Source organism: Myxocyprinus asiaticus, chromosome 14, assembly GCF_019703515.2.
Source record: "Myxocyprinus asiaticus isolate MX2 ecotype Aquarium Trade chromosome 14, UBuf_Myxa_2, whole genome shotgun sequence".
NCBI classification, from domain to species: Eukaryota; Metazoa; Chordata; class Actinopteri; order Cypriniformes; family Catostomidae; genus Myxocyprinus; species Myxocyprinus asiaticus.
This window is the reverse complement of record NC_059357.1, coordinates 22,079,193-22,093,799: the sequence shown is the minus strand read 5'-3', so window position 1 is coordinate 22,093,799 and position 14,607 is coordinate 22,079,193. Positions and strand designations below refer to the sequence as shown.

Here is a 14,607-nt window from a genome sequence, read left to right as displayed (position 1 = left end):
CCACACATGGGCAATGCACAGAGCCCAGAGAAGCAGGTACTATAGCAATGTAAAGCCTGATATGGTAAGGTATTAGCTAACAGGCACTTTTAAATGTTGACTGCATTCAACTATATAAACAATTGTGGAAGTACTAAAAGATATAAACTGAACAGCTCTGTCATGCTCTGTACTCCCCACCTAATTTCAAGGTAGCTTTTTCCCTCAAGCTTTATATTTCGAACTAACTGACATTCTCACACTAGATCTAATCATATTAATGCAATGGATTTTGTTAATTATGATATATCTTAGGTCACTGTTTTTAATGACCAATTCTTTTATTTATTTTTAGTTGGCAACTTCATCTGCAAAAGTGAACAAGAAATCTTCTATTGTACAAAGCTTGTCCATAGATGCAGAGAGAAAAAAAAAAGAAACGTGCCTAAACTCACTAACCAGAAAGTCAAAAGAAATAGATTTTGAAAGGTGATCCCCACTGTTGTTTAGTGATGTGACGATAACTGTAACCTTGAAAATGAAAGGTCAAAAAGCTCATTCTTAAATTAAAAATCAACCCAAATATAATGCTAAAATGAAAATGGACCGCAAGCTAGTGCTAAAATGAGATACAAGGGACATTTAGTGATTTAATGATTATGATTTTATAGTTTTTTAACAATTTCATTACATAGGCTATATCATATTTATTTAATGATTTGATTATGAGTAATTTGACCCTCCATGTGACTTCACATATTAAGGGAAATGAAACGTCTCAACACTCCTTTAAAATTGTCAAATTTTTGTCCCACTTGTACACATGCTACCCTGTCATTGTAAATTTTTGGATTTCAAAACGTAATATGTTTAAAAAAAGGTACTGAATAACAGTTCAAACTTTTGTCACAGTATTACAGATCTGCAGCTAATGTAACCTTTAAACTTCCAATCTGTTGTATACATATAGCTGAGAGGAATACCTTATAATGCAGTTCTTTATTTCAGTGAGTCATTCATTTGCAAGCAGAGAATTTATACAACTGACAAAATAAATAAACACCCAAAAATGTTGGTGTTACTTCTACCCTGTTATGTCATATTCCTCTTTCATTTAACTGATAACACGTTAGCTGATTGTCAGGGTTTGTGTAGTGATGAGGAGAGAGAGAGAGAGAGGGGATCCAGATGCAGCTCTTTAATAACAAATAGAAGAAGATACAGCTCAACGAAGGTAAAAAATAAAATAAAAAAAAAAAACTCCACAGCAGTATGCTGGCTTACAAAGCTCTACATACAAACATGAACCAACCTGGGAGCAAAGAGGGTATATATACACATGGGATAACAAGGAGACCAGGAACGCCTGGGATACAATTAGGGCAAAGAACAGGACGACTTCAAACTAAGAGTCTTTTCAAAATAAGAGTCCATGGGGAAAACATAAGAGTGATATGATACTGATAGAATCCAGTCTTAGTTATAATTGTAAGGCTGCAGGACTCAGATGCTTAAGCTCAACCAGTGTTGTTTTCTGATCAATAAAGAAAAATTCTTCTCCTGATCCAATGTTTAAAAAATCATGTCTTGAGATTTTAAAAAGGCACAGCATACGTGTGTGACCTGACCTGGTTCACAAAAACAGAAATAATGAAGAATGCAAAGTCATTTCTATCTCTCAGTCAGAATTTTTAAGGATGTGTAATTATATGTTATTACACATTATCAGTTATTAGTGTTATTTTCTCCTGCGACTAGTGGAACTTCTAGAGGATACACCTGAAACAGTCAAAAGAGATTGCAAAGTTAACAACAAATAATACAGAAAGACTCTTCCTTACTAAATACTATGACCCACAGTAAAGTGGTGGGTAAAGTGAGATATTTTCACATTTAAATTTCTAAAAATGTTTTATGATTTGGTAACACTTTACAATAAGGTTCCATTTGTTAACATTAGTTAAAAACATTAGTTAACATGAACTAACAATTAATATATTTTTTTACAGCATTTATTAATCTTTGTTAATGTTAGTTAATAAAAATACAAATGTTCATTGTTCTTGTTATTTCATATTACATTAACTGTTTACAAATGTGTTAGTATATATTTTATTTGACATCAACTAAGATTAATAAATGCTGTAACAGTATTGTTCACTGTTAGTTCATGTTAACTAATGTTAACAAATGAAACCTTATTGTAAAGTGTTACCAATGTTTTTTCAGATTTCTGTAGTTTATCTGTGTCTGTATGTTAACTGTGCATCACTGAGATTTTATTTCCCTATCAATTCAGTTAGAATGCTGTGTCATAGCTGACACTATGGTGTTATCCCGCAGGTGTGGCCAATCTCTGAAACTCTTATCAATTTTAATTGGCAGATAGCGCTTTGTGCTCCGCCTCCCTTGCGCACGTAGCGGGCGTATATAACAGCCCTTTGCACAGTGCTATCTCTTCTGAATTTTCTCCTTCAGGGTGCCGATAATCTCTCTCTCGTACTCTGCACGAAAAATTGGATTTTCTTCTACAAAGAATCGCTGTCAAGATTTGCACCTCTCACAGCCGGTGGATCAGAGTTTCTTCTGCCCCCTGCGGTGCTCCGGCGATAGTGGATACTAAACCTTTTGAACTGTTGAACAGCAGTGTTGGAATTTTGTCTCCTGTGGATCTTCGCCTCTTTTACCACATCACAGTGCTGGGATTATTCTACAGCCTGTGGGCCTCATATTATTCGTTTATTGTTTTGTATCGTTTTCTGTAGCGTGTAACATAAGTACTACATCCTGATTGTGTTTGTGTGTATCTGTATACTGTGCACAATCTAAAAGAGCAGTTTACTTAACAACGTCTTTTTCGTAAATGTTTTCCGCCATCTGAATGGTATATCCCCTTATCTGATGGGCATGAGCACTGTGTCCTCTGCCTGGGTCAAGCTCACGCAGAAGCACCGCTCAGTGGGTCAGATTGCGCTCACTGCGAGCGCATGAGACTCAAAACGCTGCGCTCTCAGCTCTCCCTCTTTCTGAGGGATCAGTCTGGCCCCTTCCCCCTCCCACCACGCTCCTTCTGTTGCACCCAAGGGACCACCTGAGGGAGACGTGTGAGGGCAGGATAAGTTTGTGGACGAGATTTCGCCGGCACAAGCCTTGCGTGTCTCCTCACCTCATCCACAAGCTTTCGCCTGTGGAGTATGCCCATGATGACCTGCTTCCCGTTATCAGGGCGCAGGGCTCCATTATGTTTGGCACCCACTCTGAGGATAAGGACGATATGGTGTCAGAAGGTGAGCCCTGGACACAGTCGTTGGATGAGCTCATCGAGACTTCTCTCCAAGGAGAGGCAGACCGCTCTATAGTTTCTGAAACCAAACTGTTTCAGGTGCTCGCTCGGGCAGTCGAGTACCTCAAATTGGATTGGCCCACTTCTGGTGTGCCTGAGCATTCTCAACTAGACGATCGGTTCTATCCGAGCCAGCGCGACTCCGTGTCCCACCACTTGGTGCCGTTCCCCGAGGGTGAGCGGCACACAGCCAGACACAGAGAAGTTCCGGTGTCATTACGCGGACACGTGGCGCCATCTTCTGGGAATTTTCAGTTGGATGCTGAAGACAATAGAACAAGGGAGTGTTACGGTTCACAAGGCAGCGTCTTGCTTCAATTGTGTTATTTCCTCCACCATAATGGTGCGGGACACGCCGGTTCTCCGCTCAGAGATATTAAATCTCCTTGCAAAAGACGTGATAGAGATAGTATTAGCGGACGATGCCCACAGCGGATTCTACAGCTGCTATTTTCTAGTCGCCAAAAAGGACGGAGGATTACGCCCCATTTTGGATCTGAGACGCCTGAACCGAATACTCGCGAGGCTTCCATTCAAAATGATTACTCAGCAACAAACTCTGTCTCACGTTTGTCCTATAGACTGGTTTGTATCGATTGACCTGAAAGACGCTTATTTTCGCAAACACAGAGCCCCTCATCACAAGTCTTTCTTGAGATTCGCCTTCAAGGGGACTGCTTACCAGTTCAAAGTCCTGCTGTTCAGCTTATCCCTGGCTCCTTGCACATTCACAAAATGTGTCGATGCGGCGCTTGCTCTGCTGAGGCTGAGCAGTGTTAACTTTATGAATTACCTCAATGACTGGTTGCTCTTTGCACAGTCAAAGGAACAAGCTTGCAAACACAGAGACCTGTTACTTTCACATTTGGAGCATTTGGGGCTGAAAGTCAACTGGTCGAAGAGCATGTTAACGCCCAGCCGACAGATTTCATTCCTGGGCATGAACTTCAACTCAGTATCTATGATGGCATGCCTGTCAGAAGAATGTGTTCATTCCATTCACTGGTGTTTGAACATTTTCATGCTGGGAATAATGTTTCCGTTGAAACTTTTTCAACAAGCCCTGAGCCTCCTGGCCTCTTCAACAGCGGTCAACCCACTGGGACGAGACCACTTCAGTGCTAGCTCGGATTAAAGGTACCCCATCATTCATGGAGACACGTCCGCTTAGTCTTTTGATGATGCGCCACTGTCTAGCCACGCTAACCATTTGGAAAACGCCCACATTCTATCAAATGGGCATGGCACTCGGTCAAGTGTCCAGACACAAAGTGGTCACCACGGATGCGTCGAACACGCATCTGTGTGCCAAAAGCTGGGGAGCCGATCATACAGGGCTCCCTAGCTTTTGGCACCTGGACAGGTGCTCAAGCGACCTAGCACATAAACTGTCTGGAACTACTCGCTGTATTTCTAGCATTAATGACTTTCTGAACAGCCATCCAGGAGTTTCATGTTCTGATCAGAACCGACAACACGACGGTCGTGGCTTACATAAATCGCCAAGGGGGAGTTCAATCACGAACATTGATGAACTTAGTGCGCCAGCTTCTCCTCTAGTGCGAGAAACATCTCCTATCGATATGTGCGGCGCACGTTCCAGGTCACCTGAATTGCAGTGCAGATTTGTTTTCATGACAGGGCATTATAAAAGGAGAACAGAGGCTTTGTCCTCAGACAGTTATGATGATATGGGATCGATTCGGGGAAGCTGAAATAGATTTATTTGCATCACCAGGGACAACACACTGTCACCTGTGGTACACCCTGACTTATTCCCTGCTGGGCTTGGATGCGCTAGCCCACAGTTGGCCAGTGGGATGCAAGTATGCATTCCCTCCCATCCACTTACTTCACCCCGTGGAGAATCCCACTGAGCAGAGACCAGCTCACGCAGGCGGGGGTCTTGATTTGGCATCCACATCCACAATTGTGGAAACTTCATGTGTGGCCACTGAACAATGCCCAACTGATGTGCACGGGCTCTCGCAACCGGTGCCGACACCATATTACAAGCCAGAGCCCCTTCAACAAGACGTTTATACACGTTGAAATGGCAAGTGTTCACTGACTGGTGTTCCTCTCGGCACGAGGACCCTGTACAGTGCAACGTACAGCCTATACTTCATTTTCTACAAACGTTTAGATGCGGGTTTCAATCCATATGCTCAAAGTGTATGACATGATAGGTGGACACCCTTTGATTGTGAAATTCTTACATGGCGCGAGCTGGTTGAGACCATCTTGCCCCACCACCGTGCCAGTTTGGGACTTGGCACTTGTGTTTAAAGCACTCACAGGCCCACCATTCGAGCCAATGGATTCAGTGAGCTTACACGTACTCTCATTAAAGACTGTGCTGCTTCTCGCTTAAGCTTCAGTAAAATGTGTAAAACGACCTTCAAGCACTGTCGGTCAACGACTCCTGCAAAGAGTTTGGACCAGGCTTATCAAAAGCCGTTGGCATGGCATACAGTGCCCTATTGGAGTAAAGCTCACTCCACTAGAGGCATGCCATCTTCATGGGCAATGTCTAATGGTGTTTCCCTTGAAGACATCTGCCTAGCTGCAGGTTGGGCTTCCCCTAGCACATTTGCCAGATTTTACAACCTGGATGTCTAGAGTTAAACTATGTATCCTGCTGCTTACTACCAGTTTATTCATACATGGTCATCCCATAAACCACAGTTAGCTGTCTCTTTATATAAGTTTTCACTAACCATTTGGTTAGTCCCTTATTTATACTTATTCACACATGATAGTGATTTAATTCATCTTGCGATGACTGCACTACCCAAACTGCTAGTGTCATAGCCATGTATATCCATCCATTCATCATTCTATGCCTCCCTTCTCACAGCGTTGTAAAGAGGAGACTCTGTTGATGCTTTTTATTACCCATTGTCTAGTAGGCATCGTTACGCATGTGAACCAGTAGCATGGTGTGATGGTATACATTCCCCATAGAGTCAGCAATGATGCAGCATTCTGACTGAATTGATAGGGAACGATAAGGTTACGACTGTAACCATGGTACCCTGAAATGAGGGAATGAATGCTGCGTAACTGGCCGCGCTACTGAATCTTTGCTACAAGTGTCGAGTATCGCTTGCACCCTTCAGTCAAATATTCTGAAGAGATAGCACTGTGCACTGCTGTTATATACGCCCGCTATGTGCGTGAGGGAGGTGGAGCACAAAACCTATCTGCCCATTAAAATTGGGAAGATTTTAAAGAGTTTCAGAGATTGGCTACACCTGCGGGGATAACCCATAGCGTCAGCTATGACACAGCATTCATTCCCTCATTTCAAGGAACCATGGTTACAGTCATAACCTTATTGTTTCTTCAACTGTAACCTGCACAAAAACAAAATCAAATCATTTTATAAAAGAGGGAATGCTTAAATATGTCTTATGCAGCTTCTTAGGGCATTCCTAAATAAAACCACGATCTATTATTTTCTAAAAATGCTAAACTTTTTACAGAATCTACAACAGGTATGTTCTTTTGAGCACAGCTGAACAAATTAAGGATTAGCTAAAATATCAAGGACTCTTTTCATAGACAGAAACTTTGTGAGAGTCATGGATGTCTCCATTAATAATGAAGTACTGGTAAATTGACACAAGTAATACATTTATATTTATAGTCTAACTTAGCATCAATATTACAACCAAACCAGATGTCTTAAACACTGTTACTAGTGGGAACCTGAGAAACAGAAACTTCAATGAGAGAAAGAGGAAGTGAACACCACACCTTTGGAAGGAGGAGGTGGTGGTGGACTAGTCTCCTTAATTAGGTCACTCTGCACTATCCACGAGAGGGCAGTGGAGCAGTACTCCACCTGAGTAACAGCCATATAATAAACAACCATAAATAGTATCAGTCAAAAACTTAAGGTTCAATAATTACATTGCGTGTCTGACAGCTTGGCAGATATTCAAAGCAGATACTACTTGGTCTAAGCTGAGCAAGCAAATACAACAGCTGCTGCTTAAATAAGGCAAGACCAATACTGTCACACAGGCAACATACACGTGTTCACACTCTGGCTTGCTGTAATTTAAAAACACGTCACTGTTTTTGATGGGCACAGGTAAACAGGTGCACACAGCTTCTACTAACCTCTGACTCCAGCTTTCTCAAACTGCAGTCATGATCGGCCATCTGCTTCAATATTTTGTCCATCCTACACATACACACACACATACAAATATGTCTCAGCCATGAAGAACCATGATTTGCTTCTTGCAGGTCAGTTGGAGGAGCATTTGATTGGACAAAAATCTATAAAAATTTTTGGTCTGTTTTACCGGAAGAAATTATCATTTTGAAATTCTTATCTACATTCTAAAAGTGATTTTTGTCAACATTTGGGAATACACTAGCAAATAAATGGCTTCAAAGTAAACTCGCATGGATGAAAAAAGCTTTTTGTTTTTTATTCATTTCATGGGGTTTTTAAGTTGGTAATTGAGGATTTGAGAATAGAGAAGGGAAGTTAGATGGGTGACTGACATTGTGGAGGTACGTTTGAGTCGTTCTGTGTCACTCTCTCTTTGTTTTTTGGCTTGCGTGGAAAGCAGGTTCTCTTTCATCGTGGACTCCCATGTATTCAGTGAATGGGCCTCTTTGCCTTTCAGGTTCAACACTAGCGACAGAAATACCAAGAGTTAAAGACAATCTTCACAAATGAGATCAATGCGGCATATAAACTGGGATTTTGTGATATAAATAATATATGAATGTAATATAAGAATTAAACATGTTTATTAAAGAACTAGAAGGAGAACATACTGAAGTGTTGGATCTTAACAGAGGGAACTCTCCGGATGACCCTCTTGAAGAAAATATGTAAGTGAGAGATGATGATGAAGGGTGGGGCAAGGCAGGGCCTTGAGTGATACTCCACGATCAGGTTATAACGCTGGAACTTCCAGTACACATCACTGTGCTCCTGGACCTTACTGAACGTGTAACTGTAGACACATAACAACGTCAAATATAAAAACGTAAATGTTTCACCTGCTTTTTTACTCAAGTGCCAACATAAATGAGTACCATCTTTTGGATGTATACTTAATCATATGGGAATGTTAAATTACTGATAAATGATTACTTGTTGCATTCGTATTTGTTATAATTAAGAAAATTGCTTGTATTATTTTAGATGCTTCATTAATGTTCTTGCTGTTCAATGCGTCACTAAGATGTCACATCCTAATCCTGTTAGTTTTGTAACAAGCAAGAGATAGAGCAATAGAGTTTTCGACCATCATTCATTGTTATATTAAGAAAAGTAATTTTTCCTGTTTGAAAATTCAAATGAAAATAGGAACTAAAAAGGACTATAATGACTTGAGTTTCTTGAGTCAAACTTTTTAATTTTTTTTTATTTTTTTTGGATTACACAGATTATGAATTTTTGTTTGCCATTAGGTGCACTGAATTTAATTTTTCAGTTTATGTAGGAGTGGTTTTATGGATGGTTTTATGGCGTACCACAAATCTTTATTTTAAGAAAGTTCATGTTGCTGAGTTCAGCTTTCTGCATCATTACTCATAAATGCATCTTTTTGAGCAAAGTTAATTGTTTTTCTTCCCCAATTAAGATATGTAACAAAGAAATTTGGTCAGCTAGTGTTTTATGAATGAGGCGCAATGTCCATATTAGCCGATGGTTTTAAGAGCAACCTGGAAAACCTTAGGTATTAGTTCAGTGTTGGTGGTACAGTTTTGTTTTGCTTTTTACCTGAACATTGCAATAAGCAAGTTCACCAACAGAACATTGGCAACCAGCATGTAGACAGACAGCAGGATAAGGACCAGCCAATTAGCCTCAGATTGTGGGCAGGGCTCTGCTCCGTCATTGATAAGAGTGATGTTGTCTGTACAGTCTCTCTCTTCTCGCTTCAGAGCTAGATTGAAAAAAAAAAAACTTGTCACGAAGTAAATTAAATGTGCTAAAAATGAATTGTTCTAAAGTTCGTGGGGATCTGATGGAACGGTAGAGTAAGAATAAAGCTCAGAGTGTGCCACAGACAAGTACATAAACACACATACAGTATAATACATATAATGTGTTACTAACCAAACACCCCCTGCAACTTTTACTTTTTATTTTGAACACATAATGGTGAGTGTCCTTTAATGGTGAGTATATTGATTGACTGTCAACTATGTTGGGAACACTGTTATAGTTTGCAATATTTTTATGATTTTAACACAAATATATATTCAAATTTGAGGTTAACCTGATCAAGAAAATTACATTTGGTTGGCCAGGCAAGGCCCTTCTATTGAAATTTTGAGTCCGAAAATGTTGTATTAGATTTGCATTACGTATGTGTATGTGTGTATGTATGTATGTGTGTGTCTGTGTGTGTATGTACGTATGTGTATAATTATTCAAAATTTAAGCCTGTATGTGTCAGAGAACACCGAGGCTGTGTATGCCCTTGTGCATGTGTGTGCATGCACGGTGTGAATCATGATGATTAGGGATTAAGGGACATTTCATTGATTTTATAAAATGAACTAGATATTGTTCCTTTGCAAGTTAAAACAGAGATCTTCTTATGTAAATGGCGTCATTGTATTTTGTGAAATAAGCAGGATATTACTTTAATTGCTTGTCTATGGTACGTGTTCTGTCAAATATGTTACTTTCAATGTCACTGTCTTTTTACTTTTCAAATAACAAGAATGCTGGTTCTGATATCCTTCAAAGTATATTTTACATCTACAAAGATTGGAGTTTTGCATAACATCTCTTAAAACTACCAAAATTACATTTAGAAATTTTTTTTTTTTTTACTGTCACTAGTGACCATGCTGAAAATATCACATGAATAACTGCAAAAACATACAATTCTTAAAATTATTTTAATAAATATTATTTTATATAATTATGTGTGTTACTTGAAGTGTAGCATATAATCAATGTCTGTAATGGCATTCAGTTTGTCCGAAACATAGTTGACAAACTCACTAAGAAAACATCTTTCCCTTATTAGATCAAAAAGGTGTTCAATGATTAAGCATTGCAACTAGTAGGTGTTACACTGAAGAAATATATTAACTTAAACCAATAGTTGTTTTATTGAGAAAGCACTTTGTTTTTGAATTTTTTTGTTGAAATGAAATTTACCTTAGATTATAGAATGAGTCACTTATATATATACATAAAGTGGATATAAAAAGTCTACACACCCCTGTTAAAACAGCAGGTTTTTGTGATGTAAAAAATTAAGATAAATCATATCAGAATTTTTGCACCTTTAATATAAAAATTATAACCTATGAAATGCCACTGAAAACACATTTCAGAGAAAAAATAAAAAACTTAGAATAACCTAATTGCATATGTGTGCACATCCCTGAACTAATACTTAGTTGAAGCACCCTTTGATTTAATTACATCACTCAGTCAGTTTGGATAAGAGTCTATTAGCTTGGCACATCTTGACATGGGAATATTTTCCCACTCTTCTTTGCAAAAACATTCCAGATCTGTCAAATTGCGAGGGCATCTCCTGTGTACGGCCCTCTTCAGGTCCCCCCACAGATTTTCTATAGGTTTCAGGTCTGGGCTCTGGCTGGACCATTCCAAAACATTCATCTTTTTTTTGCTGAAGCCATTCTTTTGTTGATTTGGATGTGTGCTTTGGATCATTGTCATGTTGAAAGGTGAAAGATCTCTTCATTTTCAGCTTTCTAGCAGACATCAGAAGGTTCTGTGCCAAAATTGACTGGTATTTGGAGCTATTCATGATTCCCTCCACCTTCACTAAAGCCCCAGTTCCAGCTGAAGAAAAGCAGCCCCAAAGAATGATGCTGCCACCACCATGCTTCACCGTGGGTATGGTGTTCTTTTGCTGATGTTCTGTGTTGTTTTTGCGCCAAACATACCTTTTACAATTTTAGGCAAAAGTTCAATCTTGGTCTCATCAGACCATAACACATTTTTCCAGATGGTTTTGGGAGACTGGATATAGGTTTTTGCTGGGCTTGGATGTTTTTTATTTTTTTTATTTGTTTGTTTTTTTGTCAGAAAAGGCTTGGTCTTGCCACCCTGCCCCATAGCCCAGACAGATGAAGAATACGGGAGATAAAGCAAACCGGTATTTGCCAGAAAGAGCTACAGCTCCTTTAATGTTGCTGTAGGCCTCTTGACAGCCTCCCTGACCAGTTTTCTCAGTCTTCTCCTCAATTTTGGAGGGACGTCTTGTTATTCTTGAAATTCTTGATAATGTCACTGTTGTGCCATTCTTTCTCCACTTGTTGATGACTGTCTTCACTTCCATGGTATATCTAATGCCTTGGAAAAAAAATTTGTAGCCTTCACCTGAGGGATACCATTCAACAATGAGATCCCGTTGATGCTTTGTAAGCTCTTTGTGGCCCATGGCTCTTGTAGTAACAAGCAACCAAGGAGATGACAGAAAACTCCTTCAAGAACAGCTGAGATTTATTTGGAGTTAATCAGAGTCACTTCAGGTGAAGACAGGTGTACACTATTTCACATGAGCTTGATGATTGGTTGATTCTGAACACAGACACACCCAATTATAAAAGGGTGTGCACACTTATGCAGTTAAGTTATTCTAAGTTTTCTCTAAAATGTGTCACTTTGGTTTTCAGTGGCATTGCATAGGTTGTAATTTTTACATTAAAGGTGCAAAAAGTCTGATATGATTTATCTTTGTTTAATTGTTTACATCACAATAACCTGCTGTTTTAACAGGGGTGTGTAGACTTTTTATATCCACTATATATATATATATATATATATATATATATATATATATATATATATATATATTTATTTATTTATTTATTGGATTGGTAGTTTCTTTGTCAATCCATTCAGTCTTGTGTATTCTCCAGTCACGTTTTTTTTGATCCAGGTTATTCATTCTGTCTCCATTAAGTGTACTCGCTCAAAAAACATTACTAAATTATTTCTATAAAGCCCCTCTCTCAGATGCACACTCCACCTCTCTCCGTGTCCCGCTCTCCATTCCAGTGAAATAACAAAATTGCAAAATAAAATGCAATCAAATGCAATCAGTTTCTGATATAAATCCACTGATATGGAGTAGCAATTTTGCTTGGTTTGAAAGTTGGACAGGCGGGCAGGTTTTAAATCCACCACAGGCATTGTCACCAGGTTTCGGTAACATTTGTATATTTTTATGAATTATATGACATATATACTGTATATATGTGTATTTCATTTTTAATTGATCATTTAATTTATTCTGTTTTGCTTGTTTTCTAGCAAATATATGCTTATAATGTATATTCAACATTTGTAATTATTATTACACTTTTGAGGATGGCTGAGGGGTTTATATCTTCCTTAAGAAACCAGAATTGCTTCCAGATTTTGGAGTTTCCCCACTTCCAAAATTCCAATTTAATCCATGAAAACACACATACATACAAACACACAGGCATACACACCATCTAGTTCATCCAGTGGCATCTCCCCATATATGCTCATGTAAGGTTCATAGAACACTCGCCGAATTATCCAGCCAGGACGGGAATCGTAGTGGTATATCAGTGCCTGATTGGCCACTCCATATGCCATTAGCCACACCCCCAGGAAGAACAGAAAGAAAAACACATCTTTCACCTGTGGAATAAATGACAATACTTGAGTATAATTATATGCACATTGTAGATTTTAGGAAAAGTGCAGAATAAAAGACTTGGCACTTCTTTCTCACCATTTTTCCAACCATGATGATTTTGGGACCGAGTTGTTTGTGAACGGCGAATATATGAATGAGTCTGAGAGTGAAGACCATATAGTCTACACACATTACTGCACGACCAAAATTATATGACCAAGGAAACATCCTGTAACACAAACACACAAGCACTAAAAAATACAGTCACACACACACAAACAAACAGACATTTCCAGGGCTGATTTCACAAAATGAAAACTCACCTGAAGACAAGTCCCAGAGTGAAGAGTAAGATGGCAGTAAGGTCAAACTTGTTCCAGATGTCTTGGATGTACAACTTCATTCTCTGAAGTACGGTGGTAGATTCTCTGTATAAAGTCTGAGAAGGTGTTCTAAATTCAGCGATTGAGTGTGTACATCAGTATACGGTTGAAGTCAGAAGTTTACATACACCTTAGCCAAATATATTTAAAGTCAGTTTTTCACAATTCCTGGCATTTAATCATAGAAAACATTCCCTGTCTTAGGTCAGTTAGGATCACTATTTTAAGAATGTGAAATGTCAGAATAATAGTAGAGAGAATTATTTATTTCAGCTTTTATTTCTTTCATCACATTCCCAGTGGGTCAGAAGTTTACATACACTTTGTTAGTATTTGGTAGCATTGCCTTTAAATTGTTTATCTTGGGTCAAACATTTTGGGTAGCCTTCCACAAGCTTCTCATAATAAGTTGCTGGAATTTTGGCCCATTCCTCCAGACAGAACTGGTGTAACTGAGGTAGGTTTGTAGGCCTCCTTGCTCACACACGCTTTTTCAGTTCTGCCCACAAATTGTCTGTCGGATTGAGGTCAGGGCTTTGTGATGGCCACTCCAATACCTTGACTTTGTTGCCATTTTGCCACAACTTTGGAGGTATGCTTGGGGCCATTGTCCATTTGGAAGACCCATCAAGTCTTGACATCATTTTCTGGAATTTTCCAAGCTGCTTAAAGGCACAGTTAACTTGGTGTATGTAAACTTCTGACCCACTGGAATTGTTATATAGTCAATTAAAAGTTAAACAAACTGTCTGTAAACAATTGTTGGAAAAATTACTCATGTCATGCACAAAGTAGATGTCCTAAACTATAGTTTGCTAATATTAAATATATGGAGTGGTTCAAAAAATGAGTTTTAATGACTTCAACCTAAGTGTATGTAAACTTCTGACTTCAACTACATGTAAAGTGGGCCCAAAAAGTTTTTGGACATGTATGAATGTCTTTGCATTATACAACAAAATATACAGTATATCTAAGTGGATTTTTTTCAAGGTTAGAAGCAAAACATTTTACAAAAAGAAATTTGTGAGGATAGAAAAGATTAAACAACAGATATAATGTTCAAAACGAAGACAAAAAGTATTTGGATCCTTTCAATTTGTCAAACATAGTGGAACATGTCCATAGTTAATGTAATCAACTATGCCTGTGGTTACTCTTCTAAGAAACCTGTGTGAACTTCAAACATCCACTCAAAAAATGTTTTTAAGTAATTGCAAAAATGACTAAGGAAAGTGGAGTTAGTTCTTAGAAA

The 14,607-nt window shown here is 38.7% G+C and overlaps 1 protein-coding gene across 2 annotated transcripts in view; it reads right to left on the bottom strand.

The window, feature by feature from the left end:
* Positions 1 to 1,162: 1,162 nt before the first annotated feature.
* The window catches only part of LOC127451800 (transient receptor potential cation channel subfamily M member 4-like), a 35,395-nt gene continuing 21,950 nt past the window's right edge, over positions 1,163 to 14,607 (bottom strand). For both annotated transcript variants that reach the window (XM_051716746.1, XM_051716747.1), the window contains 9 exons: positions 13,293 to 13,408; positions 13,066 to 13,198; positions 12,797 to 12,971; positions 9,081 to 9,246; positions 8,126 to 8,307; positions 7,847 to 7,979; positions 7,454 to 7,517; positions 7,085 to 7,172; positions 1,163 to 1,758 (listed from right to left, as the gene is read on the bottom strand). In XM_051716746.1, the coding sequence (XP_051572706.1) occupies positions 1,718 to 1,758; positions 7,085 to 7,172; positions 7,454 to 7,517; positions 7,847 to 7,979; positions 8,126 to 8,307; positions 9,081 to 9,246; positions 12,797 to 12,971; positions 13,066 to 13,198; positions 13,293 to 13,408 (1,098 nt within the window). In that variant the 3' untranslated portion in view covers positions 1,163 to 1,717. The remainder of the gene's footprint in view (positions 1,759 to 7,084; positions 7,173 to 7,453; positions 7,518 to 7,846; positions 7,980 to 8,125; positions 8,308 to 9,080; positions 9,247 to 12,796; positions 12,972 to 13,065; positions 13,199 to 13,292; positions 13,409 to 14,607) is intronic.